The sequence below is a fragment of the Tetrao urogallus genome, assembly GCF_951394365.1.
Source record: "Tetrao urogallus genome assembly, chromosome: 19".
In the NCBI taxonomy this organism is placed as follows: Eukaryota; Metazoa; Chordata; class Aves; order Galliformes; family Phasianidae; genus Tetrao; species Tetrao urogallus.
In genome coordinates, this window is record NC_136832.1 from 9,235,107 (window position 1) to 9,261,170 (window position 26,064).

Genomic DNA, 26,064 nt, shown 5'->3' on the forward strand with positions numbered 1-26,064 from the left:
CAGCTACCATGCTGTACCAGAGAGGACTGTGCACCCCTCCTCACCATCCAGACCACACTACAGTAGTCCTTCCTCACTGCCATTCAGGTCTCAAGCCATTTTTACCAGGTTCCATGTGCATTTCCAAGACTTCCCAGTCAGCTTCGGTAACATCCATTGCTTGTATAAACAGGAGAAAGGCTTTGTGCAATCTAATCCTTCTGAAACCCACGACAGACTAAAGACTGACCTACAGACCAGTTTTACACACTGCTCCACAAGTCCTGAGACTTCCTACAAGTCCACAAGACTTCCTACAGCCACAGTTCACAGTCACTCGAAGTTGTCTGATGGCAGGCAATAGCCATTAAGGGCAAAATAAGAAGTATCAATTTCTGCTGTGCAAATTCACTGCTTAAACAAAAAGCCTGCCTAAGCCTTTTGGAACAAAGACTGAGGCTATTTCTCCTCTCCTGCCACAGCAGTTCCCAATGCAGGGTTATTTACAACCAAATGAGTTATATAGGTAAGTACCAAATCATTAAAGAAGCAATGCATAAGCATGAATATGGATACTATGGACTTAATGGCGAGATATTGCCCATTTATTAAAGTTGCATTTTACAATTTCTCTAATTCGTTTCCTTAGGCTAACTAGAGACCTCTTAATTATGCTCCCCAGAGGTGGGCAACAACTAATTGGAAGAGAATCAGGTGAAATAGAGGGACACTTCCTCTTAAGTGAAAAACAACAGCAACAAATAAAACCAACAAAAAAAGTTCATCTTAAAAGAAACAAACAAACAAACCTGCAATTCACCAGAAAATGTAATGTAAAACCTACAGATCTCAAAGAAAGTTCACAGTTTACAGCTACACAGGGATTTGCACCAATTTGCTCCATAGTTCCAGGAAAATTGATTAGATCACATTTAGTAAGTTCAAGTCCTGATACACAAACTCTGACTTAATGTGTTGCTTATACACCACCTGCATTTTATGCATTAAGCAGTCTCCTGATTTCTCTTCAGTTTACTTATTGAGATGTAAAAGAATCCAATCCCAAATTTATCAGGGTAATTGATGCAAATTAGAAACCTGACTGCATAAATTGGAGTGATGTAGAAGCGGCACAGCTAAGAAACCAGAAGAGCAACTACAACAGCTTCCAGTGAGCACACAGATGAAGCAGGTTACACCAAAAGCTACTCAGAGGCTCATGAGGAAGGAACCTTTGTTTCCCAAGCAGCAGGAGGACGTGCCCCTCAGTTACCCCCTCCACCTTTGTAAAGGCACACACTGAGCAATGTGCAGATTTAGAAAATGAGAGAAAGGGAGCTTAAAAAAATATATATGAACCAACAAAAACTCCGGAGGAAAGGGAAAACCGCACCAGTAGGAACATCTGTGCAGCCCCTGTGTCAGGGAGCTCTGCAGAGGGCTTTCTCAATGAACTATGTCGGCTGCTAAGAGATCTATCTAATATAAAAGGTGCTTTAAATCGCCTTAGAAAATTTTCTGCTGCTTCTGGTTGAAGCACACTTAATAACCAGTGGTAAAGCTCTGGACTGAGAGAACATGCTAGGCTGTGTCACAGCAGCCTAGTAAAGTCTTTTCTTATAGGCTAATTTTAAACACAGACAATGAGAGCAAAAAGAAAGAAAACAGACACAGTGGGAATGTTTTTATGCCACGTGAAAACCAAACTGAAACAAGCAGTGAGGAAAATTAATAGACTGTTTCACATCAAGGAATATTTAAACTCTCAGCAACAAAATAGATGCATGTGATCTGGCCAAATTTAAGTATCTGCACGTGCTTGGTTACTGATGCTTGGTAGCAGGAGCCCATTAACCAGTGCATTTGGCACCTGCTGGCATGCAGTCCCACCTCCTACAGCAACAGTTCATGTGCCTCCTCTGTTCTCTATTCAAGGAGGATGCAATTGTGCATTAAGGTGTGAACTTTAATGACAGAATTTCCACCAATTTTCTGTCTCCTCCACCCAAAATCTTTCCCTGGGCAGAAAATACATTGATGAGTGGTTCCTAATTAGAAAAAAAAATAAAGAAAGAAAGAAAAAGAGCTGCCCCTCAATGCACTAGGAATCAGATGACTGAAATCACTTTAACACAAACATGAGCCACTGTTACTGGCTCTGCATTCCTAGCACAAAGCGCAAGCGTGGTGAGAACAAACATTTTGAAGATAGGGTTTTGTCCTTTCAGTTCTGTTAGGTACATGAATAAGGAGAGCAACTGAACATGATTTTTTTTTTTTTTTAAATCCTTTTGAGAGGGAAGTGAGAAGAAAATTGATCTCTTTCTCCATCCTAAGCTAAAAATAATTAGCAAAGGTCAAGCTGCAAAAATCAGAAATCACAGTGGTTTGAAAATATGTGATGTATAAACAAAGGTAAAGGACATAATGCTTCAGGAAAAAAAAAGAGCTTTAACCATGTCAGTGAGACATTCACTACAAGCATGCTTGCAGCAGAGTTATCATTAACATGTAACAATATCCAATTATCCAATTATCCAATTCACCATCTTTCTCACAACAGCTCAAGCGAACTCTCCCCACTCTGAAGTTTCTCGCATAAAAGAATCTTCAAATGCCAAGAGGAGAGTTAAAGTATTCTACCTTTCCAGTCACTGGAAGCACAGCTGCTTTACTTTTTTGTAGTTCTGGAAAGATTTAGTAGTCATCACGTGTGCTGCCCAGGGAAATACAGCAGATTTCAAACTCCACAAACATGGAACTGAGATGGAGTGTATCAGTCAGGACATTAAAAGTTTCCTTTCCGCAAAAAGGCTCCACTGGAGCTCAAATAATTAAAAGCAAACAATCACATATGGAATATACATTTTTCGAGACTTTCAAAGATAACAAGTAATACAGCAATCTGATACCCTTCAGCAATTTGCACAATGTTCAGAAGGTTCAGAAGCACCAACAGCACAGTCGGCGTGCGCCAAAGAACAGCAAACACAGTGAACTGAAGGAATGTCATTTTCTGCATTTATAAGAATGGAAAAATTCACATCACTTCAAATTTTCTTAGTTTCCCTTTTAGCTCATTAAAATTCTTACATCACACTTGTGAAAAAAATAACAAGACAGTAATTAAAATTAAATTAAAATAAGCTCTTGTGTTTTAAATAGTTTCAGGTCATTTCCCTGTAGAGACAGATTCTTATAAGCATCTGATTGCCTTAAGCCAGAAGGAGTGAAGATGATTTCTCAGAACAGATAGGCAAAAATTACCTTTCTAATTTCACATAGTTACAAAATAAACTGACTCTATTTTAAGAAATATTATTATGGCACACAAATTGTTACTAAACCTAATTACTCAAACAATTTGTGCGTGTGACTACCTCTCCAAATGAAGTTCATATCAGGCTAAGGCAATCTGTTGCATTTGTGAGCATGCAATTACAACCTAATAATAATATGTTTTAAAATCATACTTTTCACACTCTGGCTGGCTTATTTGTTATATGGCAAGGTTTTACACCATGAAAGAATTCATTCAAGTACAGCTCAGTGTCTCATGTCTTTCTCTCTGGGTACACTGCCCAAGTGTTTGCTTTTGCACACCTCTGTACAAAGCTGTGGGATTTGGACTCAGCCCCTTTTTAACATGCTTTTGTCAGAAAGTCAATGAATATCTCATCTTCAAACCCAGCAAAAAGCCTCTTGTGGTCCACATCCTCATCCTGAAAACTCCTAGCAGCATGTACCTGAAGAAAAAACTGGCAGCAGCAGCCTTCATGTGTTAATTACACATGCAAAGCCCATTATGCAGAGAAAGGGCACCTGCTGGCAGTGCAAATGACTAGAACCTGCCCTTCCTGTGCAGTGAGTAAATTGAAGGTTCATTTCTACAGGAGATAATAGTTTTTAGATTCCATTCTGTGTATCCTCACAATAGGCACATACTTAACATTTAAATATTCTACAGAGGAACAAGCTTCCTTTAAATCTACATGTTTCAGCTTCTGGCACTTAAAAATGCTAGTTATCCCTGCTAGCTCCTTCCTCTTGCTTAAATGCAGAGAAAACGTCACACAGAACAGGATCACTCATAAAAAAAACAACAGAACACCCTCCCCCAAATCACCACACTAAGAGCCAAATGTGAAATAGTATGACACAGTCACTTTCAGCTCATTTTTTTTCAGAGGACTTTTTAAACTGCCAGGGCATGCAGCGAGAGAGGGCAGAGGTGGTGCTTTCATGAAGACTTCTTCCTTACTTATTTCAGGAATAGAAGCAGAGCTGACTGGCCCGTAATTCCTGCCCTGGATCTTCCTTCTTGCTTTTTCTAAAGACGTGTAACAGTTCTCTGAGGACATCCCTCACTGCCAATTCGTTTCACACACAGTGAAGCACGGCCTTACAACTTCCAGGAGCAAATGTCCCGCTTTCTCTGCCTTTTCTATGTTCTCCATCACCCAACGGTGTGACCATAGAGCAGCAGGTCCACATTTTCCTTAGTGTTTTCCTTTTGGTTCTAGAACTGTAGAAGCCTCTAGGTACTCTGCATATTCCTCACTTCAACTCAAGCCAAACTTTGGACTTCCTAATTCTATTCCTGCATGTCCAGGCAACTATTCCTTTAACTCTCTAGCAGGGCTTGAAATTTTACGTCCCTGGACCACCTGAGGTAAGCAGGCAGCCACTCTTCCTGGGCAAACTTCATTTGCTGCTGCATACACAGTGGGAACAAAACCAGCAAGTCACACAAACTGAGTGACTAAGCCGAGCAACTAAATGCTGCAGGATCTTCAACTCCTTTGCTAATTACTCAGAATCCTCTTCCTCCGGTCCCATATGCAGCAAATGGGAGATATTACGTTATGGCTGATTAGACTAAACTGTTTGACTCTGTGCCAGAAAAGAAATTAAAAACCAAGAGACTGCTTGAGAGGTGCTGTAGATAGGCTTCTGAACAACTGACCACCAATTCCAAGAGATACTTAATGACACTCTTATCTGGAGATGTCAGCTGCAAAGGTTTCTTAAGCCATACAGACAGCGTGGAATCACAGAACAATTTTTGTTGGAAGGGATCTCAGGAGGGCAGCTGCCCCAAGCTCATGGACAAAAGAGGGCCAGCTTTGACAATGCTTGGTATTGCTCTTGGGATGTGCCAAAATCTGAAACATCATGACCAAGAATAATTTTTCAAATGAATTACAGTCATTTCCCTAACTAAGGTATACACGTTGTGTACACAATGAGAATAGGAAAAGATGACTGTAGGGAAATGAATAGCTTTCTCCGCATCCCCCCCAAAAATTCAGGAAAGTAGAAAAACTGAAGTATGTTCTCCACTGTATCTTCTGCTTCCAGAGTCTTAACTCAAATTTTATGATTTGACATAAATATGCTGAAAACAAATTACAAATACAAAATATTTAAGTTGCAGCATTTCACAGTAACCAGACACATCAGAGTATTTCAACATACTAATACACAATTACCTGATGCCATCAATATTTCGTTTTACTTAGTAGGTTCACCACTTCCTTAATATACATATGTATTTTCAGACTAACAGTATCATCATATAAAAGGACTCCAGACTTGCAATACAGAAATGCGAATGCTGTTGTGAATCTAGATTTTATATGTATACCCACACACATACACAGACACACACATACATGTATCATACATATACAGCCTTACCAACAGTAGTCCAAGAGATGTGGGGGCAGAACAGGAATGTAAACGTGCTGCCAGAACATTGGGTAGAGCATAGCTGCAGATCCATGAATGCAAGCAGTTAACTGAAACACACAGATTAATGGAAGAACATTAATAAGACAGAAAACAAACAAACAAACAAAACCTTAAAAAGCTAATGATGCAAGAAAAAAAGTAAAGAATCAAATTTGGTTTTATAACATGCTTTATTGGACAATATTCAGTGTTCCCATTAAAAAAGGGTACCAGTGGATAAAGCACAACTAGTTTTTGGTGGTTAACATTGACTGTCTTTGTTAAATAACTGAAAACACAATTCATTCAACAAACAAAACCTGAAAAGAACACCCAGTGTTTTATAAAGCAAAAGAAATACTGAAACAGAAACTCAAAAGAAAGAAAAAAATGGTAAGGGTAAATAAAACCCTAATCCTGGCAATTACTATCCATTAATACAATAAAAATGCACTGAAATTATAAAACAAGCTGAAAAATATTTAAGCTCAGGGAGGTACAATATCAGTAGCATCGTTTTCATAAGAATATACCACATCAAACTCCATTACCATATTTTTACTACTTTAAAAGTATGTTCATCTTATTACCCTCCACCAATCGTTTGATCCAGTGATTTTTAAAAACTCATTCAGAATGGTTTTGACATTGGCAGGTACTGAATTAAAAAGCTCAAAAATAGCAAACAAAAGTGCTGGTCCAGCCCTGGGGAGAACCCCTGTAGTGCTTTGCAGGAAATTATGTGACTCAATTCTACATCCTTTCAGTTTCTCTTCTCCAAATCAAAAAGATGTCTAAAACCAAAACTGTTTAAAAATTTAATTTTTTACATAAGAAGTGATTCTATCAGGTTTAAATGGATTATTTCCTGGCATTACTGCATAGCATGATTGATGCTATAGAGGACTGAACTCAGTAATCCAAGAAGGCCCCTTCCAAATCCCCCTTCCATTGGTTTTAAAACTCAGCAAGAAAAGATTAAACAGACATAATGCTCAACACTGCAGACATCTGAGCAGAACCTGTCACTTATTTTTGAGATGTACTCCCACCTTGCTATCTGGCATGAATTCAAATAACACACTACCTCATGTAAGCACTGCTACTGTCCTTCAACTCTGCCAAGATAAGGACTCATAAAAAAAAAATAGCATATTTGCTGGAGACCTCACCTGATTAGTGACTGCCATACAGAAAACAGGAGCTTAATAATAAGGCAGCCTGAGAAATGCCCAACTGTCAAAACTATAGGAATCCAGCATTTTAAAATAAGATTAGTTCCACTACCTCAGCTTCCTGCAGCTGCTGCTGGAGAACGTAAAAAAATAGCTATGTACAAAAGACACTGAGTTAGTGAATCACATTCTGCACTTTTACCATTAAGGTTTTAAAAGCAAATTAATCAGTGGAGTTTTTTCATACATATAAAAATTATGAACTGTTGTTGAATTATAACAGGCCATCGTCCAGTATGTTTTACTCTCTTCCTACTATGGACATACAGTGCCCAGTGTTACACATGCAGTACATCACTACAAACATAATATGTAAATAACCACCAACATGTGAGTGTAAGATCATCTTTCTGCATCACTGGGCTAAAAGCACAGCAGAAACATGAAGACTGAGTTGTACAAGAATGAAGCAGTGAAAACAGGGGTGCTGTAAAGACTGTGTATGGAGGTGAAAACCTATGCTGGCAGCAGGCTGCAAGGGCTGCAACAGAGCTCTTGGGAAGGAAGAATTCACGGGAGAAGAAGAGCAGTTGTAAGACTGCTGTAGAACAAGAACAGTGAGAGCTCAGCTACGTTGTATCACAAGGCCATTTAGTGAATGTTATTGAACACATGTTGTGTTTTCCTTAACCTTAGAGCCCTGAGACACCTCAGAAACCTATCAGGGAAGAAGAAGCTGGGCATTAGAACATTCTGTGACACAGGAGAAGTGAAATGGCAACCTCTAAGCCTTCAGGAACAAAAGACCAGAGTGGTATTTTTTGCTTTGTAATAATACACCATTTTAATACTGCTTTATAAGTAATGAAATTCACTCCAATAAGGTGGAGCCAAACAGAAATACGATCATATTTCACAAACTTAAGTTTTTTAAGACTCATCTAGTTTCATGTAAGCCATCTCTTTATGATGAAAGACAACCTGCTGTCATCACACACTGCCAACGTTCCTTCCTGAGGCAGGGCTGCAAGGGAAGGTATGAAGGGAGACAGAGCACTGGGCTTTCGGAAAGCTGGTCGCAGTTTGTAGCTGCGTGCTCCCGCCAGTAGGTGCTCTTCTGTCCAACAGTTTTTATGTGTTCTGATTCACATTCGGCTCTGTATGAGTAGTTAGATCACAGGGTGTTTTTTGTGGCTGTTGTTTTTAAGAAAAAGTAATTGATGTTTTGAAAAATTACTTGAATTTCCTTTTGTAGAAAACAAAAGAAAAAAAATTGAAGAGAACAAAAATGAATCTTCCAGGGCATTGGTACATATAGTTTATAAACTAGTCAATAAATACAGACCCACTCACCTCTAATTAGTATTAAGGATATTTCAAATTTTACGTGATTTACTACAGCATGAATTCATCCTATCATAAAAGACTTTTCTACTCAAGACTGCTTATTTTTCACTCTTTTACTTGATATTATATTTAAGCTTTAAGAATGAAGCGTGCTGCAGTGTGCACTGAAGTGTGCAATGGAAAGAATTAAGTGCACACAGGATCCCTCTACTTTTTTGTTATAAAAAGGAAACAAACGAACAACACACACACACACACACACACACACACACAAAAAAAAAAAAAAAAAAAAAAAACCAAGAAACCAATCCCCTCTCCACCACCACACCACCCTCCCTCTACTTTGAGAATTCTGTTTGGTACGTTTCCAGTTACAAGGTCTTGGCTTCCGCTGAGCACAGTTTGAAATAAAATAATGCAGCTTGTTCCTACTGCTGGAACATGCAGAGCAGAGCGTGCAGGCAAGGAATCACTGGCTCTGGCCCAACACTTCAAACCTGTCTTACACTGTCACTCCAATCTTGGAGCAGTTATATATAAAGTTGTAAGATAAGAATGCGCAGTATGAATACCCCTCCCTACCAAAGAATGAGACATGCTTTTATCTTGGACAGAGGCAAAAGGAAGAGGAAAAGCAGAAGATAGGAAAGAAAACACAACCCTACTTGTGAAATGGCTCATTAAGGAAGGCAAAGTGACAGGTAAGTAATTCTTCTTCCCAGGCTCTGTCACAAAGAGAGAGAGATTAAACCAACCAACCACACATTTTGAAATGCTTTGGATAGCCATTCTTTCCTCTTCTCTGTTAATTCCCTACTCTCTTCATTCCTTAGCTTCATAAAAAATCACCTGTTTAAATTTTACTTATTTCAGTAGAGAAGTCCTAGAACGCTTGGCAGATACAAAATTAAGATTTTACAAGTTCACTATGATACTGAGCTACATAACACTCCACTTCCATCAGTTCCAATCAGTGTGGGATTGACTGTAAACATTTAATAATTATTAATAGTTTCCAGAGATTACTCTAACTCTCCTAGATTCACTTACCTTACCAAAGAACATGAGAATAACTATTGTAATCTACTCTTTCCTTTTTCTGCCTCGTATCTTACATCCTGTAACTTCTGCCTTTCACACAGTATTTACAATTCCATGAAGCAGTTTTAACCTCAATCACAAAGTAGGCCATGGTCAAACAGTAACAGGCTAGGTAATACCTCATCGAATGGACATGGAGGATTGTGTTTTAGAAAGGATCGTTTGAGTACTTAGGCCACAGAACAAGAAAGCAGCATTTATTAAAACCCTCTTCTGCATATCATTCATAAAGAAAACAATCAATATCCATCTACAGAGCAAACAAATGAAAACTTAACATTTTCTTTTAGAAAGAAAAATCACAATGTTGATTGACTGATAAACCTTCAAATGCCTAACACAAAACTTTGAACTAAATCAAGCTCATGTTTGGTTTTGATGTGCAGTCATTCTTAGAAGAGAGCACTCCAGAGTGTTGGTGCCTTTTATCTCTAGATCCTTGATGGAGCCTAAACAGCATTGAGACTAAACCTTTTAAAACAAAATTGCAAAAAAAAAAAAAAAGTGGATTGTCTTATTTTAGTTCATATTTATTTATTTTAGTTCATATTTAGTCCAATTTTTGAGTCCATCCAGAGAAGGTATATGACAGTATCATTTATCAGTCTCTTTTTCTGCCAAATAAATTATGAAAAGCAGACTTCACTATGGCTTGAACATTAGTATGCTTACACACCAAGAAGCCCAGCAAAGAGCGTATCAAAAAAACTTTTTAGTTTGAATGTTAGAGAGGAAAAGAAGTTGGGTAAAGCCATCACTTAGAACCACAGAACTGAGTTTAGGTTGCATGGCTAAGGCTGGAAGGGGCCCTGGAGGTCATCAAATCTGACCTCAACCGTTCAAAATATCATCAACTGCAGCTGTTTGCTCAGGGCACTGTTCAGTTTAAAATATCTCCAGGATATAAAAGGACAGAGATTCCATTGCATCTCCAGCCCCTTTTTGTAGGCCAAGTACATTCATGTACTTACTGCTTTTGTGAACTAAAAAATATATACAGACATTTCTTCAGAAAATAAACTTAAGTAACCTGAATGGTTAGTGGCACATCAATGTACACTTATTTTTCTAGAACTCCAGAAAAACTCCATGCCAGTCAACATAATTACACAGAAATTAATGATGGTAGTTAAATATAAAAGCAGGGCTTCATCTCTGCTTACTACGTCCTTCAACAAGAAGAGAACTTTTCACAAGTTTCTGGATATTCCCTTGTACAACGTTCAAAATTATGTTTTCAGTAGGGACTTTCAAACACTGTTCTTCACATTCTAGATATTTCAGCTTATTGCCTATGTATGACTGTCATTAAAAAAAAACAGTAGTGTGAATAAAAGAAATTATTCTGCAGTTTACTTACAGTGCTGAGCTTACTACAACAAATGAGGATGCGGCGTTCATACAGCATACTGGCATAGAGATGCAGCATGTTGTTGACATCAACTGCTACAAAATACTCTGTCAGATTTCTCTACGAAAAGAGATAAAATAATTTTGATTCATGATATTACAAAACAAAGTCTTCTATTTAAAAACAACAACAAAAAAACCCACAACAGACTCCATCTTCTTGTTATGCTACATAGAGTACATGGCTACACACAGCAGGTCACCTTGTGTCAGACCAGCTTTTAATTAGCAATGTCTTTCCCCTGACTTTTGGGGAGATAGGTCACGGATTAATGAAATTGAGGATGCTTCATACACAGTTCTAAAATACAACATAATTCCTGGAGAAATAAAACCTGTTCTGTCACTTCTACAAAAAATGTCAATGCTGCCTGATGAGGCACAAAACTCATGTTCTAATACAACACTTTTACTGAGACAAATTCAAGTTTTTTAAAGAAAAGAAAGGGTAGCTACAGTCTACATATCAAAGTAATTCTTATCATTGGAAATTCACACGGGCATTTAGCACAAGGTAAGAGCAGTTATACAGGTCATCTGATCTCTCTGTACTCTCCATAGTTGAAAAAACAAATTTACCTGACAGATCGATGTATTTATACAGTAGAAAAATAACTGCAGCACAAAAATAAAAAACCCATAGTTCATTTGCAAACTGCCTCTAAAGCACAGATAGGAAGACCAAGACACAAGCAGGTAATGCTACTGAAGATGTGCACATACACCACCTGAGCAACAGTGGTTCAAAAAATAAAACACAAGAAAAAAAAACAGAACAAAGCAAGTTTCATCCACACAACATCCCATCGGCCAGGAACAACACCCATACATCGTTACCAGTGTAACAGCTCGGTGCTGCAGTGGCAAGAACGATGTATTATTTACTAAGGAATTAAGATTATTGTAATAAGCAGTAGAGCAAACCTAAGATTTTTTACCAACAAGATTAGAAAGCTATCAGGTAGATAACATCATCAAAATGTGTGCTGTTGTCCCAGCATAAAAGCTTTTGCTGCATAGTGTGAGGCCAGCTAAAAAAAAAAAAAAAAGTCTTTGGTTTACAAAAGGTATTTTCTTAAATCAGAGAAATTAAAAAAGCCGCAGCAGTGGAAATGTTAATACATGCAGAAATGCTGACCTAGGTAATTTGTTCCCAAATCGCTTCTTCTGGGTATGAAAGGGTTGCTACACACTAAAGGCAGACTTGTACAAAAAGCACATGTGAGAGCAGAATTGGATTAGTCATGAATTCAAGTGCAATCTTAATCATCCTTAAATAAAAAAGCACAGAAAAGCAAAAAGCAAATATGATTTAGAAACTTAAAGAAGCTCAACAAAGCCCATTAGCACTTTTGACAGATCCAAAGATAACTCTAAACCCACCAATACTTGGCCTGAGAAGTCTGCCAAGATGTTTCATACTGTGCAGAAATATGTTCCACAGCTTGCCATCCAAACACAAAGAACCAAAGAAAAATTAAGCCTTGTATTTGGAAGATTTTTGTACCCACATCTACATTGGTAAAAACTAAGCTCATTAGAGTTAGCTTCAAACATGTTAACACAAAACAGTCATTCAGGTCTTGTTACAGAAGAGCTGTTGCAGCAGATAGGTACAGTCAAAAGGAGAAAAAAAAAAAACAACCGAAAAAAACCAACCAGCCAACACATTTTGCCAAAAACCTATTAAACTATCATGTACTTTTTCTGTATTTCTCATCCCATCTGTGCTGATTAGCATGATATTTTTGTCTAAACATAAGCTGTCTTCTCTACATTTCTTCTTCCGCCTCTCACCCATCTTTCCACGACACCAAAACACAACGCATGACGACACAATTACTGCAAATAGTGTGAATTAAAAGAGTTCTCCAGCAACTCACTGAACTTCTTTAGCAGCCACCCAAATGAAGGGTACGGCAAAAGGAAAACTTAATCCCTACATTCTGCCTGAAGACGTAGGTAGACATGAACATGCATGTATATGTTTGTAAGGCAAAAGTATCGACTAGTGAGACGGAAAACAGACACAGAGAATGGGTTTGTAATTATTCTTTCAAGTTTACTGTAGTGTAATAGTGGCTTTGACACAGAAACGTGCTTTCAAATGGAAAGATTTACAAGGCTTTACTCTTCCCTGTGCTCAGAAATTTGCCAACAGCACCTGCAAAGCATGTGGGCTGCATGGTAATGTATTGATACTAGGGAAATTCACGTGTTAGCTCTAAGTTGTATTTATAAGAAAGCTGTCATCTTTGAAGATGAAATTGGGACGTACACATGTATTTTGAAAGACATGTCTCATAAGTGACAAAACCATGAATGAGTTAAATAAATACAAATGAAAGCATTCCAATTTGCAGTGTAATTGTTGCGTACTTTGTTTCCTAGGATTTAAACCTTGCTGAGAAGAAAAAAGAGTGGGATCTTCATAACAGAACACAGGATCTGGTATCACCACTCCTCAAAATTCAGTAGAAATGGCTACAAAATTCCCTTATGTTTCTTTGAAAGTTCATTTGAAGAACAATCATCTCTTTGATCATCTGCTATTTAGTACCAGTAAATGGACGTGCACGCTGACTCTCAAGGTCCAGAACAGTCCTTTCTTTCTTTGTCATCTAATGAAGAACTTTTCACTACAGGGACAAAAAGGGCTCTCTGCTCTGCAAAGAAAGAGCATATTAAAAACATGCATTATCCTTCAGCATTTTACGCTGCTGCTGAAAGGCGTTTACAGAATTTCTGTAAATGTTTTTTATTTGGACAGATCAGTAGAAGAGAACAAGTGTCCTTCTCCATCCTCCTCCTGGAAATCCCTCGTCTTCTAAATATGTTTATTTCCTTTGTAATTTCACAAATTCAAAGTCTAGCATGAGTCAGGTCACTTGTTATGCAGTTAAGATACTTTAATTATGCCACGCAGCAACTCCAGAGACCGGAATGACAAAGACAGTATGACAGTACTCCAGAAAACAGCATAAGTATAGAAATAAAAAGTGAAGGAGAATAATAAGAAAAACAGACAGTGAAAGATGTACAGTATGACAAATTGAAAAATAGGCACTGAGATAAGAGATGTAGCGATAAGAATTCCCAAAATAAAACTTACTAAATTTAACTTATTAAATTTAAAGACTTGCACTGTATTTCCCGCAATTAATTCAATTTCTCTCTGAAGATACAGCGCATTTACAAACTGTAAAAAAATTACAAGAGTTAACGTTTACACCAAAGTGCCCATGCAAAATGCTTTGTGGCTCCTCACACACTGGTGTGATACAGGCAGACAACTGCAACAAGTATGTTAACATTCCAAACAGTCCTGTGCAGTACTCCATTAATCATTACATATGACTTCAAAGTTTGGTACTACTAAAACTTTGGCTAATAGGAGTTTTAAAATGTAATTATCAATAAGATAAGCAGGATTTTGAATAAAGCAGTCCAATTGATGAATGGAGATTCATGCTCATTTAATGTCCTTGTACTACTGCCAAATATGCTGCAATTCTACATGAAAGCCGTACTGATAGATAAAATTCTCATAATGAATTACATGATAGCTAATAGAAAAAAGACAAACACACGAAAGAAACACAAAATGGTCAACTGCAACAAAAGTTGTGGATCTGAATTTTAACATTTTTCTTTCATAAAATGAGCCCTATCTTTTTTAACTTGGGTGTGCATGCATGCGTGCACACATGCTAAAGAGCAAAATGTTCTTCCACCTCTATTCCCAGAGGTGCCCTGGTTCACCCCAGACACTGTGCAGAGCCCATCCTTCACAGTGACATCAGCGCCCAGGATACCTACAGCAAAACAGCCACATTCCCTCAGAGGCACATCAGCACCACTCAGTGATTCAAAGAGGATGCTTTTTAGCATCACACAGCACTCCTTCCCATGAAGGCTGAACATTCAGCTTTCAAAGGGTTTCCAACTCCTTCTGGCCCAAGGCCTCTGCTTTTATAACTGCCTTTGATTCATGAGCATTCATCACATCTCCTGCTCAAATGTTTTGGGAAGCTGGCTCATACCTTTGAATATAAAGTGAACACGACCAACAGACATAACGAACAGAGCATAAACACTCAGTAAAGGCTTCAGGAAGTATAGCTGTAGTGCATGCGTTAAGCTGCTCCACATCAGTTAAAGCAGGTCCAGGCCAGAAGACCTACATTTAATCCTGTCACTAGTTTCTTACTGCTCATTTTTCCTGCCTTTTAATTTACCAGCCTGTAAAATGGAAATGAACTTCATTTCTTGCTCTCCAGGAGATTTGAGGCTTACCGAATAAAAACCATTAAAGTTTGAGATGATCAGCATAAAAGAGATTACCACAAAATATCAATCCTATAAACAAATAATCATGTCTGGATTAAGACAGGAAATACACTAGACTGATAGCCATTTTAGATTCAGAAACAGATTCTTTAATAACTGCTAAAGTACCACATTTCTGTAAAAATAAAGCACCTTAGAGCAAAAAGCATATTTACTGCATTTACTGAGGGGATACATGTCTGCATGGAAAGCCTATGACAGAAAAGTTACTAACAACATTTTTAAACAGACATAAAGAGCCCCAGGTGCAAGCTGCTATCCAAATCATCCACAAATGAGAAAGGATGTCTTAATAATTTCCTTCACTCTTTCTATTTTTTCCCCCCTTCTTTCCTTTCATGCCATAAATTTAAGTTTATGACGCTAAGGCAGACTTCAAAATACTCAAGTAAGAAAACTGAGATGTCAGACACAGAAAATTGGCTAAGAGATGTAGCAGGTGCATATTAAAGAATATCTAAGAGAAGCAAATGCTAGCACTGTCTTCCCACAGGCCTATCATCTGGTAACAAATTTAAGCAATGCTGAAAAGCATACAAGACAATTTTGTCAGGTTTAAAAAGTCTCAGAAGTGGCCCTAAATAATGCAGGTATATATTTTCAGCAAACTACCTAAGAAGCAGATCATGTTTTCCCAGTCTCCTATGTCATTCTTTCAGAAAGGTCTCACTGAATGAATGACAGATCCCCTTTTTTTTTCCCTGTCCATATCAATTTATCCATCAGTACTTCAATAAATTTCAGCTTGCAGTCACAAATACAGATGACAAACCCTTCAATGTTACAGCCTAAATATGATACAGAAGGAAGATGTCATCACAAATGAAAGAATGACAACTCTGCACAACAACAGTTAGAAACGTAGCTTTAAAGCAACACAAGAGTCTGCAAACCTAGATGTTCTTCTGAATGAATACAAATATTTTAAGTAAGGATATGATGTCTGAATATACCCACAACATCTTAAAGAACAAGCCAAATTAATACCAAAATGGTATTTAATCCTTACTATATACTAGCAATAAAAATGTTTGAAACATTGAACTCTTCCACTGCCTAGATTAAACCCTTGAGACACTTGAATAAATTTAAAAACAAAACCAAAAACATGCTGTTCCAAAACTTTTTTCTTTAACTAAAATTTATTTGGAACTAGCATGCTCTTTCTCTAACAGAGAAAAGAAAATGCTATATGTTAATAATTACTTTCCAAATTTAGCTTTTAATTTCAGCTTCCAATACATCAAGAAAGCCAACAGACTATGGAAACATCACAGAGAGCACAAACTTGAACCTGGATGCAAAAGAAAAAATTGGTTCCTTAGTTGTGAGAAGTTTCTTTTAAAGCATAAGTTGCTACAGAGGTGAAATCAACTTCCTGAGAGAGATTAAAATCCTTTCTCTCAAACTTTGCACTTTACATAAAGAAGAGTATTTGTAGCACTCCTCTAAGTGGTAACCAAAACTGTCTTGGGATTACTTCCAGGAATTCTTCATATTCTTCTTGCAAAGTCCCACCATTCATGCAAATTCACATCATTGGTCCCCAGAATTTTTTGAAAGGCCACCACGCCTTCACATGCAGACAGTTACCAAATCCCTGTTCTTTGCTGATTTTGAGCAGGCTAAAACTATAGATTTTAAATTTTCTCACTCATTAGGACAAAGAAATTATTGAGTGTTAACAGCTTGTAATAATAGAGTGATAATAATACATGGCTTTGTATTTTTCGAGTAACGATTTCTACTTACAGCTTAAGATAATTATTCTGTAAATTTGCTACTCCCTCGGTCATTTGATACCTCTGCTTAATTAGCAGGGCAAATACTAAAAACTTCACTCTGGTATGATGTAGATGTACTTCAATAGGCCTTTTACTCCTGTACCTTTGCACTTAGAAACACCATTTTCTCTCTCTCACACCACTCAGTATAAATTAAACGCCTAAATTTTATTTCAACAACCAGCAGTGTTTTACTGAATGCAATATATTATCAGGGCAAACAGAGGTAATGCTACCTATTTACCCTTTCTTTTTAGTATCATCAGCAAAATAAAGTGCATGGTCCTCTATTATACTCACATTTTCAGGTATACTAGGAAGCTCTCTGGTGTCAGGCACAGTAAAGTAAGAGTGCTATAAAAGAAGAGCAAAACGTGATTATTTTGATATTGTCAAAAGCATTCTAAACTTGTGCTTCATATTAGCAGTTGCTCAACCAAGTAATAAGGACAACACATTAATTACCAACTACCAAGATGACTTGCTTGTTCTAGATTTCAAAAGCTGAAATCTCAGATCCCAAATGCAACACGATATGTAATCAGGTAAGATGGCGCTCCTTTGTTCTGCAGATACTGACACAGACAGACTTGCACAGCGTATGACATATGCCAAGAAATATCCAAGGCAGTCTGTAACTCAAACTAGCTTTCCATAGCCCATGGCAAGCTGCACAGTGAACCAGGAAACAAAGGCAAGGAGGTCCTTTTCTAACTTTTTAGTGAGTTTCATTAAAGACAATAGTAAAGCTATGGAAATTTCCAAGAAATATGTCCTATGTTCTTACACCAATCTGTCAAATTATGACTGAAGTTCTTAGCCACTTCTATCCTCCTTAAAGAATTTGAAAGACAACTGATTTCCCGCTTTCACAGACCGTTATATTGTTAATTTTTTTTTAATTGACTGCGTTCCAAGAAAACAGCTTCATTCCAGCTCCCATTCTGATAACACACAACTTGCATGATTCTTGGTTACAGCACCGAGAAAGGAAAAGATTGTGCAACTAACTTGTCTTGTAAATTGCTGTTACAAACAATTTACATTGTATTCACAATGTTTACAATCTTAAGGACTTTTTATTATTTGTTGAAGCTTTATAGGGTTGTATATCCTTGGCACAGTTCCACCGCTGGCACAGTTTTCTTGTACACATCCCACACATTTCAGTGCTTCATCAACAGTCCGTAGGCTGAAATAGCAAGCAGGTGTACCAGCTACACTGAGCACAATGAATTTCTATAAACACAACTTTTGCTTTTTGATACACCACTGTTTTACTTGGCTAGAAAGATGAAGAAGCACAGTAGTAGAATACACAACTGTATCACATTTAGGAGCCTCACTCCAATCCCAAGACAGCCTTCCAACAGCCACAATAAAATGCATAAAGATACCCTAGCAAACACTCCTTAGTCTGCTTCTTGATACATTTTCTTGCTTCACTGCGCATGAAATGTCTGAGGCAAGGGGAGAACAGCAGCATTCCTTAAAACCACTGGTATGAAAAAAAAAACCTGAATATCCCAAATGATCACTGACTTTCAAGACAGCTCTTCCTTTGGTCAAAGAGAAATGCCATTCATAGAACCGCCAGCCTCAAAAGGACTGGAGCATTTCTACTTCCAACTGGTGACCTGAGCAAGGCCAACAACTGTTACCTGTCGACAGACATCACAGAGTGAAGTGATGAGAGCAAGCTGGTGGTAGCCAAAAAATATTTTAGAAGAAGGACTAAAGGCAAAGAGAGTGGGAGAAGAAAACTGGCTGCACACATCACTTGTTTCCATGTGAACTCCAAATGACTAATTGGCAACTGCACCAACATGCATCTTTAGTACTTTTCCACTACAACCTGGTACACAAAGTAGTTCTACAAAAATTAATTTGAATACAGACAACCCAAAAGATTAATTTCAAACCACAATCCCTTCAATAAAATCCCACATCTATTCTTTCAGTGGTCTTTGATAAGGTTTCTAACAAAGCATTTATATGAAATAAAACCTTATTTGTGAATGTTTTTCCTGGAGAAAGGAGAAGGAGAAGTTAGAAAACTCAGTTAACAGCTAGCAATCAGAACACTGTTACAACAGTACATGACTGTTTTCCAGTCTTGCCCCATGCACGCTCGCATGGTCTAAGAGCTCTGCAGAAGTGTGGACAATAAATGTCATGCTGCTGCTCTGTGACCTCTAGCAGGTCGCAAATGATACGGTGAGACATTTCCATGGGGAGTACACACAATCCTCCTCCAATCAAAGAATAGCATTTCAAAGACATGTGAGGTTAAGGAAAGGGAAACAGAGGGCCTCAGATGTGAAAAGGGGAATTTCACAGCTCTGAGTCCTCATAGGAAAACAATATCTACATGCCAAGTCCCAGAAAGGAGAACTGCTTTGGACATTTCTCTATTATGGCAAGCAGTGAAAATTAAACACCTCAGTTTACATCTTATTTTACTCTTCACTTACCAATCCAAGCTGAACAGGGGTTTTTGGCTCAGGGATGCTAAGTTTATGAAACGTTTCCAGAAGCTCATTCCTTTGATTATCCTGAAAAAAAAAAACAACAAAACAAGAAAACAAAGGAAAACAAAGTACGCATTACTACAACAAACTAACTGGAAAATAGAAGGATAATGTCTGTTATGGGGGGGGCAGAGAACAGGCAGGTGTTAGAATGGCTTGATACATCAGACTACGCACAGTAATAAACGTAGTTTCCTCTGATAGCTGATTTTATAATTTTTTTTAACATTATTTTATCCCCACATACATATTTTCACGTTATTTCTGCAACCTACTAAGTCACCAAATATTCATTTATCAGTATATATATTATATATATCAGTACATAGTTACTCAGCTTGGAGCAAGCCAGTTTGCACTGCAAGTCCTTTACAACAACTCGTTAGCTTAGGCTAAAACAAGAAGTATTTAGCCCCCGTAGAAGAAGATACAATCCTACATGACTGTACCTCAAACAGCAATGTTTCTGACAAATGCAAACTAATTACTGCAAAATAAATCAAAGCAGCAACCTAAGATTATAGTTGCAACATTTTAAATAGATGAAACTAAGCTAGGCATTGCAATCGTGATCTCTCTGTATCATGAACTACCTTTCATAAAACTAGAATCAAATTTTAATAGCTTAGTTTACATTAAACATTCCTTAGTTTACATTACCTCAAAACTCATTTTTATGCTGTTTTGCTTTCAAAGCAAAACCAGCATGTAAAAGAGGTAGGCCAGATTAAGCTACCTGGGTCAGCATTTTGCATCACTAAACTCAGTTCTTCACTTACTTTACGTGACAAGTAAGGTTTGATCTGCTCAAGGTGCATGAAGCACCACGATCTGGGAACTGCATGATGTGGTGAACACAGCTCAGGTCATCAAAGAGTTTAAGTGACTGCAGGGAAACCATTAACTTGAATTGGATCCACAGTCACAGTTCTTAAATGCATTCTTTTCTCAAAAATAATTTAAAAGCTGATTTACTTTTCATAGGTGGTTGACCAACTTTCAGCCTAGCTGAATAAGTACTTCACTATAAGTGCAAAATAGAGATTCATAAATTCACATGGCCACGTCTGATCTCTGTTAAAACAGCTTGCTTTTCAGTCTCTCTCCCACATTTTGATATTGGGGCAGGGAAGAGAAGGGTTAGTACTTTAGAATAATACCTGTCCTTTTGCTGAATAATCTGCCAAGACATTGAGCAGCTTATAAAAGACTTCAAACCATGGTAGGTAACTAAAAAAAAACACACACAAAAACAAAACAAAAAAAAAAAAAAAAAAAAAAAAAAAAGGAAGAAAAAGCATACATTTAACTTGTTAAACTTCAGTTAGTAAATCCAAGATCACTGGCTATATTTACTTGCATCCTCAACAACAGTCTTCACTGGACACACTTATTGGACCTTCACTGAAGGACTGATGTGAAGGAGAGCACTGCAAGAAGGCTGAAGCATCCCCTTCCATTGGCCACTGAGCTTCAATAATAACTCCTTCCCAGAGTTTCCAACCACTCATGGGCACCTGGCTTAAAACACAGTACTGGCTGTAAATAAGCTTTGAGAGCAGATCAGTGAATGCCAGAAGTCTGCAGGAATTTCTTCTCACCCCACATGAAACAAACATTCAGATTGTTACACAGATCCATCAAAGAACTGCACACAAATTTACCTGTGCTCATGTATGGTAGAATATTTTAAATGATAATTACCCAAAAAGTACAGCTAGTTACTAGTCTTCAGTATAGCTGCTGAACATCAGGAAATTGCATATAAACAGCTGTTTTGGGTTTGAAAACAGACACAACAGGCTTCTTTATTTACTTTATTTACATTACAAAAGCAGTATCCTGATTTTTTTTAATAAACCATCATGACTACTAAATCTTATTCTGCATCCTGTATCACTGCATTTAGCTCAGCTAAGTTAGGTCACACTGAAGTAAGTCTGCCAGCAACTTACAAAAGCATCACATTAAACAAAGACACAACGCTCAGAAAATCCCATCTTTTTTATTTCCTTTACATCCCCACTCAATAAAATACGACAACTAAGATGTTATTTTTCACCATTTTGCTTTGGCCTGATTTTGGACCACATCTTCATGGCACAGTTCTTTAATTCAGCTCCCTTTTAAATCCCAGCATGGAATTTCCCCTCAGCTGCAGCAAGTGGGAAAGAAAGTTGACATGACGCACAGACTGACTCTTCTTTTAATCACAGATGCTTTCTGAAGCAAATGGATTCTATTTTGATAGAGTTAGACAAGATTTAAAGTTTTTATAAAATATGGCTGCATCCTGACATCTATAAAGAATGGAGTGCCCTGTGTTTCCTAACTGTACAGCTTTTAGTAATAAATGAAGTGAGAAGCTATATATGAGACAGATAAAGTGAACGGCACTCCATCATTATCATTTGTTTGAAGCCTGAAAACGCTACTGTAACATGTAAGTAGCTTATCAGAAAACACTGATAAGAAACTTAACTTTTCATGCTATATGACAGTATTATCATTTAAATTAATATGCTTTAAGTATCTTTACAAACAGTGTATTAGAATAGAGCAGAAAGACAGACAATTACCACTTTAAACAGCATTTAAGTTTGGCATATATTGTAAACATTCAAGAAGGATTAGGCAGAAGATAGGTTTCTTTTTTTCTGTTTAGTTAAATAAACTTCAGCGGAGTTAAAAGCCATTACAAGAGTAACAAGAAATCCTCTCAAAACCTATCTGCTAAGTAGAGATTAAGAACCCAGGAAACAAATCCTTGCAAGCTATCAACCAAAGATAGTCAGAAGATGAAAAAAACAGAACACCAGGAAGACAAAAAGCTCGCCAGCAGAATGAAAACCACAACTTACTTCAGGAAGGCACATTTAAGTTCTGCTTAATTGCTCAGGAAATAAGTCCCTGTCTGAAGCAGATCTCAACACAACACGATACAGAGAGGGATTTATGCTGGCGCTCAAGAGAGGTGCAAGACAACGACAACAACAAGATACTCTGGAAAACTCCCAAAAGCTGCTGATTCAGCTAAAAAGTTTAATAATGTCTTCATAAAAGAATTACACCAGTGCTAAGTAGCTTTGAAAAAAATCTATGCATTTATTACAGATCTAAATATTCAGTCTGGGTTCATATGACACATAAAAAACACAAAAAGAAATCAGCTGTGAATCTCTGCGGAGCTTCCATAAAGCGACTTCAGCCAAGTCTGACATAATGAATATATCATGTAATCAATCACTTTAAGCTCTGCCATCTTACTCTACTATAATATCCGTGTATTTACCCTATCTATTACACATGAATTGTATGGCAAATTTACTACCACAAGAAGTTACACTTCTGGAATCTGTGGGAGCTCCTTCTGCTTTTGAAGAGCCAAAGAGGTGCATGACCAGCTTTAAAATTCAAATCAATTCAATATTTTAAACGTTTAAGGTCCTGTAGAGTCCTGCAGGTATTTAGACTACTGAATTGCTGTCACAGACCAAGAAACAGTTATTTGAAGCTTTTTCAAGATATTTGTCACAAAGAAGAAAGGTGTGGGTTGTGCCTCTGAGCAGCCCCTGCCATAGAGATGGGGCAGAATTCAGTCAGAGTCCTTCTGTGCCACATGCAGCTGAAGCAGCACAACTGGTAGCACTGCTGAAGATTTATGGCTTATGACTTGCTCATATTTAATTTGTAACCAAACACTTCCCCTTCCCCTTAGCTACCTTAGAAGTTTTGATTAACTCTTGTTTTCACAGGTCAGAGGTTAAACAAAGGAAGGGAAGAGCTCTGCAGTGAAATTGCCCAGAGCACCACAGCATGTGAGCACGCACACATGCGTGCACACAGACACAGACACACACACAGACACACAGAGACACACAGAGACATGCACACAGTACAAGCAACACAGAAAAAGGTTGTGGATGGGAGGTTATTCACAGAATTTGAAGTTCAAAGACCCCAAGAAGAGGAATGTGACTGCAGAGCAAACAAAAAAAAAGGCAACCTGAAATTTACTTTTAAGTTTAATGCTTTCAATTTCCTCACAAATGCGTGTGTGTGTGTGTGTGTGTGCGTGCGCGCAATGCATTTGCCACAAATCACGACAGCCAATTCCAGCCTGACCCAGGCAGGCAGCGAGGTCGGCACTCTGCTTTGCTCTCCTCCTGCGATGTAGCTCACTGCTGGAGACAGGCCAGTCTGACGGGAAACAAACATGGGCACAGGAAAGCTGCTTATTATGCTACATAAGGTCTGCACAAACTCCACTGCACAAGTCGCACAGTACCTTATTCAGAAACTCGTATGTCATCACCTTTTTAGTGCGCTCCTTGAAAGCACAAAACATCATTAGTTACATGTGTCATAGCAATTAGGGACAGTCCAAACGGTAAGACAACAGTGCTGCACTCCAGCTTGTAAACACAAATGTTTTCAAAAAGCAGATTTTAAAGAATACTGTTGCAAAACCAACAACCGCTTGAGACAACAGGAAAGATCTTTATTTCTTATGTACAAAAAGAAACAAATGAGCGCAGTAACAAACGCAGCAGCTGTGTGGACGGCTGGTGCTGCTGGGAAGGGGCTCTCAGGGCTGCAGGAAGCAGCAGAGCCCCTCACGCCCCGCAGACCCGGTGGCACCGGGAGGCAGAGAGCAGCGGCCGCACGGCAGCTGTGTGCAGGGGCAGAGCGCAGCCTGCACCCCACGCCTTACGTGGAACAGAAGATGTCAGCACCCAGCGCGAGCTGCTGCACAGATGAAAATGCTGTACTGCAGTCAACCGAGCTTTGAATTTTTCAATGTATCAACCCACTTGTGTGTTTTAGCGTTTGAAAGGAAAAAGCTACAAAAGCAGCACATGTGAGGTCACATTTCTGACCTCCAGAAAGAGCAGCAGCCAGAAGAGCAGAATGCAGAGCCCTCCTCCCTGAAATGAAGGAGCTGCCCTGGTTTGTGCACGCATATGTGAACAGCATGCAAATACACACAGCCAGATCGAGTCTTTGCACAGCAAGAAGTTGGGGAGGCTGAGCAGAACCTAGCTGCTGCTAGAACTGAGGATCTTCTTCCTTCTTTTGTTATACACTTAGTACAGAAGCTTAAAAAATAAACAAAAATTATTAACACTGCTTGTAATGTAACTATAAAGAAACTACTTCCAGTCGAATCACACAACAGAATGTTAATAGAAACTAACACTTCATATCCATAGGTACTATTTGATATGAACAAGTAGAAAAGGCCTCAAGAGCGCATTAAAAAGAGTTGCCTGATTTTAGTTAATTATTTGCCTAAACCCTCTTCTGGTCTGTTTAACATAGGTAATCCTGAAAATAAAATTTCAGTATGTACAACCACTCATGTTGCTCAACTTACAGCAACAGGTACATGGGAAAACACTGCAGGCTTCACTGTACTGCTCCTGTACTGTCTGCCATGCAGTTCCCCAGTTTAGGATATTCAGTGAAAGTAAACTTTCTGCTCTGAAAATACTTAAGAGACTGAAGACATACCCTTCATAACATCAGTGCTTTGGCTCTTAGCTAACATGCCAGGATCCCTGACAGTAAGCTGTGGGGCTTGAAGCTGTGCAAATGCTCTAGTGCTATCAGCATCCAACAACTGCTTCCCAGTGATGGCACAGAAAGCCAAGAAGATAGCTGCATTATGACACCTGCCCACATGTAAAGATGTATCTAATTTAATTGAACAGAATTGGCCAACAAATAAATAAGAAAACACAGCATCTCTAGCAATAGCAAAGGAAAATATCCAAAAAAGCTGTCTACACATGTATGCTTTATCAAATAAAACATCATTTCCCCAGGGAAAAAACAACAACAAAAACAGCTGTTTCTTATTCAGTTACAAAGCATTACTAATGAATAGAAGTTTTGATAGCAAATATGCTTTCTTTGAAATGTGAAAATTTCACCATTATTGCTTCTTCAGACATTTTTTGAGTGCTCATTATGATGAAGGAGAATCAGAGACTACAGTGAGTAACACTCAAATCAGCACAGCCACTTCATGAATACCGTGCACACCCAAGGTCAAGTGCAAAGAGAGGCTGACAAAGTGGCCAACGCTTTGGAACCAGGAATTACTGCCAGAAAGTGAAGTCAGCTTAAAAAGGCAAATCTTTTTTGGTGCTAACTGTAAGACGGCAGCAAAGGAGGAAGCAATTCAAGATACCAACATGTGCAAGGGCACTGTGAAAACTGAATGCAGAAATGACTCCTGTGGAGCATTAAGGAACTTGAGAACACTGAGAACTTCAGCAGTAAAATCATGGCAAGTTCCACTGCAAGCACTGGTAATTCCAATGGCAAGGGGTCCTTCTTAAAATGATTTGTATTTGCTAATTAACATATCAAATTCCTCAATCTGATTTTTGACATTCTATTTTACTGGTGTGCTGATAGCAGTAAAAAGCAAAGTGAATGCTTTTGGAAAGGTACCTGTAGTGCCCTTGGATTCCTTTCTTACGTGATTTACCAATCAATGCAAAGTTTAAGAAAATTTATTGAATTCTATGACAAGATAATTTCTGCTTAATTTATTTTGGAATAACCTTTGAGCTCTGCCGTCAGGAACTTTCTGTTTTCACTCTGGTGGGTCACTCCCTTTAAAATAAAATAATCAAAGATTTT

General features: G+C 38.1%; 1 protein-coding gene across 6 annotated transcripts in view; it reads right to left on the bottom strand.

Annotated features, from left to right (window-relative positions):
* DENND1A (DENN domain containing 1A) overlaps positions 1-26,064 on the bottom strand; it is a gene marked incomplete at both ends in the record, with an annotated part of 170,509 nt that overhangs the window by 81,502 nt on the left and 62,943 nt on the right. For 4 of the 6 annotated variants that reach the window (XM_079544660.1, XM_079544657.1, XM_079544659.1 and 1 more), the window contains 5 exons: positions 5,680-5,780; positions 10,696-10,806; positions 17,180-17,233; positions 19,354-19,434; positions 20,571-20,640. The exons of 1 other annotated variant lie outside the window; for it this stretch is intronic. In XM_079544660.1, the coding sequence (XP_079400786.1) occupies positions 5,680-5,780; positions 10,696-10,806; positions 17,180-17,233; positions 19,354-19,434; positions 20,571-20,640 (417 nt within the window). The remainder of the gene's footprint in view (positions 1-5,679; positions 5,781-10,695; positions 10,807-17,179; positions 17,234-19,353; positions 19,435-20,570; positions 20,641-26,064) is intronic. One more of the 6 variants, XM_079544661.1, reaches the window with a different exon arrangement.